At 42.4% G+C, this 3787-nt stretch overlaps 1 protein-coding gene across 1 annotated transcript in view; it reads right to left on the bottom strand.

Annotated features, from left to right (window-relative positions):
• The window catches only part of LOC107096736 (C-factor-like), a 4961-nt gene extending 1570 nt beyond the window's left edge, over positions 1-3391 (bottom strand). The window contains exons 1-3 of the mRNA XM_015393514.1: positions 3276-3391; positions 3036-3154; positions 2755-2865 (exon numbers count right to left, since the gene is read on the bottom strand). Coding sequence (XP_015249000.1) covers positions 2755-2865; positions 3036-3146 — 222 coding nt within the window. The 5' untranslated portion in view covers positions 3147-3154; positions 3276-3391. The remainder of the gene's footprint in view (positions 1-2754; positions 2866-3035; positions 3155-3275) is intronic.
• Positions 3392-3787: the final 396 nt, after the last annotated feature.

The following is a 3787-nucleotide window of genomic DNA, read 5'->3' as shown; positions in this document are numbered from 1 at the left end:
TAACTGAGTTACTCCACAATAAAAGTAACTAGTTACTAGTAATAGTAACTATTGCGTTACTTTTGCGTTTCTCGCCCCCGTAACCCTCACCACCCAGCCCCCACCTTCTCGCAGTGTGTTTCCAAAGTCTGAAATCCTGTGTGTTTGGGTTGTTATAGCTACTGCAACATCTATCTATCCATCTATCTATACAGATCTATATAGATGTATACTCTGTGTGTGACATAAAATACAGATCTCCATCTCTGCCACAAAACCCATCAAATAATAATATAATGTTTAAAGAATCGCATTGCGAACAATGTCTCTTCAAAATCCTCTCAAGCCTAGCTTGACCTCTTGATAGCTGTCTGGAGCCTGACAAGGCTCCATAAGACTGCTTCTTCAGCCTGACAGCGTCCCTCACTCACATTGTCCACCACTATGTTTATGGGTTGCCACCAATACGGCCACAGCAGCCCCAGACGGTCACATTAACAATGGAAGCAGAGAACATAGTCCTCATATGTCCTCAGCCGTCCCTGGAATCGAGAATAAGCTCTACTGGAGGTGAAGTTCTTCTGAAGTATGATACGTCTATCACCGTTGGGAATGTCTGTCTGACAATCCAGGCAGAACCTCACTGCTCGCTTGGCCTGCCAGGTTAGTCCAGTTTCCTCCTTTTACAGCATATCCAACTCACCATCAAGGGGCAATTGGTGGACAGATCTGCTTTTCTTTAGCAAAGTATACAAGACACACAGCTGGAGGTCAAAAGATATCACTAAAAAAAAACTACACGTCAGGCCTAGGGTGTCCTGGTGCTGAGTGAACAGCCTCATGCTTAAACATAGTGTTCTTTTTGGACAAAACCTGATTTGCACAGAAGCCTAATAATGAAATACCAGCCCTCTGGTTAAGAACTTTGGCTCCATTCCTCCCAAACATGCCCCTGCAGTTGTCACTGTCATAATCGCTGCTGTTTTCCACATTGGCATTGAATTCCCCCAGTAGAATGACAAAATCACAGAGAGAGGCGCTAGCCAGAAACCCTGCCTGGGACACTAATGTGGTTTCTCAACCTGTATGTATACTTGTGCGTTCTCATGTGCTCGTGAAACGTCATCAGCCTCAGCCCTAGTACTGTTCACAAGAACAGCAGACCAAGAACCGATAAAGTCCCCTGATGTTGTTCTGGCCCCTCCCTCTTTACCCAGCATGCATCAGAGAAGACTTGTCCATGCTCCAGACTGACAGCTGTCCCAGCATGCACTGCGGCAGCAGCAGCTTCCAGGTTAGCGCTCACAGAGCTCAGAGTATTATGTTAAAAGTTATTTTCTGTTGCCATTGCTCAATAAAAGTAAGTTTTAAGATCATTTGAGGCGAGAATATTAGACTTTAAGCGTCACTACATGGTCCATTTACTGATTTAATGTGTAATTTAAAAAGAATTCCGAAGCTGAGAGGACCGCAGCAACCAGCGGACCTCCGAGGGTAATGACAGCTAGGGCTAACGTTAGCCTGTCTGCAGCGGCCGGGGCTAACATTAGCCCGTCTGCAGCGGCCGGGGCTAACGTTTGCCTGTCTGCATCAGCCCTCTCTCTGCATAGGCTTGTGTGAAGTACTGCTGGCTCTGATGGAGGTTTGATTGTTTTATTTGGCAAAATTTTCATTTGATTTGTGTTTATCTGACTGTGTTCATTATTATTCCTCCACTAAATAAAAAAGTAATAATTTATTATTATCTAGAGACTATTAATAACAGGAGGTGAAATGCAGCTCCAGACTAGCTTTGAATATGATGATGTCATCAGTACGCTGCTGTTCCAATTGACCCAGATTTATTCTGCGTGCTCCCGTGTTATGAATGTTGGCATTTGTGGTACGCCAGCATTCATAACATGTAGGCAAATCACTTTCCTCCAGACATCCGCCGTTATATTTTTTATATTTATATATTTTTTCAAACAAAGTGGAGTGTGTATGACCTAACGGAATATCTTAAGAACAGCTCAATGTTAAAAAAAAAAGGTATTTCCCTTTAACTTTACAAACGGCACCCCATAGTAGTATGTTTGAGTAACTATGAATTTTTTTTTTTTACTTGCTTGGTCCTATAGTCACTCTTTTATAGATGTAATGTAATCTCCCTGGGATTATTAAAGTATTTCTGATTCCTGGTTGATTGGACAAGTGTTGTGAATGAAACGGTGCCCAGCTTGAAAGAGCTCCTGTGTGTCGCTGAATGTGTGCATTGATGACTGAAAGACATCTTCTGCCTCCATTTATCTGTTTACTACAGTCTGTTGAATTCATGTTAATGTGATTTTAAAGACATTTCAATTAGTGGAATTAATTGCAGGAAGGAATATAAAAAAAGTCTAAACAATCAAAACATTTGCGACCCCCATGCAGTACCTCTGTGGACCCCTAGGGGTCGCAGACCCCCTGTTGAAGACCTCTGTTCTAATCCATGTAAAGCCCTTTGAATTGTCCATGTAATGAATTGTGTCATACAAATAAAATTGCCATGCCTAGGGGTTAAATGCACCACCATGGGGTTCTTCAATATGTGACAGGAGGGAACTGGAACTCCCAATTTATAGACTGTAGAATATAGACTGTAATTAATTACTCATTGAACAGGTTACATGTAAAGGAGCAAAAACTGTATAGAAGCAAACAAACTAGCAATTATTCTATGAGTTCCCCCCGTTTGAAATGTGTAAAATGTAGAGTTGTGTAATGAGGCATCCTAAGTTCCCATGTGCTGACCTGATCTCCGCCCATGTCCGTACGGACCCAGCCCGGGTGGATGGCCGTCACCAGGATCTTATGGTCCTTGAGGTCTTCAGCTTGACAGCATGTCAGCATGTTTAGTGCTGCCTGAAACAGTAGAACAGTCTTATAAACCGTCCCTCATAAGTATTCAACCCAATCGAACATTTTCACATTTTCTTACATTCTAAACAGATTTCATATTGTAATGAACAGCAGTTTCCCCACAAGGCCACTTTTAGGCTGTGGAACCCCAGGGGGCCCTAGTGAGAGATTACCTTGCTTGTTCTGTAGGGGTACATCTGCGCTGCCTGGAAAGTTTCTGAACACTTCTCCATGGAAGAGAGAAGAGTGGATATGTTGATGATGGCTGACCTTCTGCAGGACATTTCATCACCTGACATGAAACGACAGGAAAAACCTGCATGAGATCCTAAAATAATGATGACCAGGTGTTCTCCACATGCCTGTATTAGAGTTATTAACTTATGGAAGCAAATAAAAAGACTATAGCCTACCGTTGTCCTTTGTCTTTGCAGCTCTCTGAAGGAGAGGAAGAAACACCTGAGAGGATGGAAGTAACAGAGCTGGTTTTAAACTAGGTTTTCATATGTACTAAACATTAGTTCAAAACTATTTATGAGGCAGAATATAATCTCTGTTATTATTCTCGAAATAATATTTTGATAATCCTCATTGACTTAAAAAAGGAAATGTTTAGCATGATTTAATGCCAGAGCATCAAAAAGTCATAGGGAAGTGGCTGTCTAACGGTGGCATTCCCTAATTCACCCGAGTGGTGCCGAACTTTACACGAGTGAATAAAGTGAATGTGATTGGTCGTTTATCAAGATTGTTGTGGCGGAAGGTGCCCAGCAAAGTTTGGTTGGGGCCGGTTTGCCGGAAGCATCTTGCTAACCAGTTAGCATCTTAGCGCTAGTAGGTTCCCAATGGGAAATTCCATTGGGACCAAGTAGCACTAAATTGGTGACTTAAAAACGACACTGTCAAGGAACGCTATGGACAGAGG

The sequence above is a fragment of the Cyprinodon variegatus genome, unplaced genomic scaffold (genome assembly GCF_000732505.1).
Source record: "Cyprinodon variegatus isolate N-32 unplaced genomic scaffold, C_variegatus-1.0 Scaffold646, whole genome shotgun sequence".
NCBI lineage: Eukaryota > Metazoa > Chordata > Actinopteri > Cyprinodontiformes > Cyprinodontidae > Cyprinodon > Cyprinodon variegatus.
This window is presented reverse-complemented; position numbering and strand designations above follow the sequence as displayed.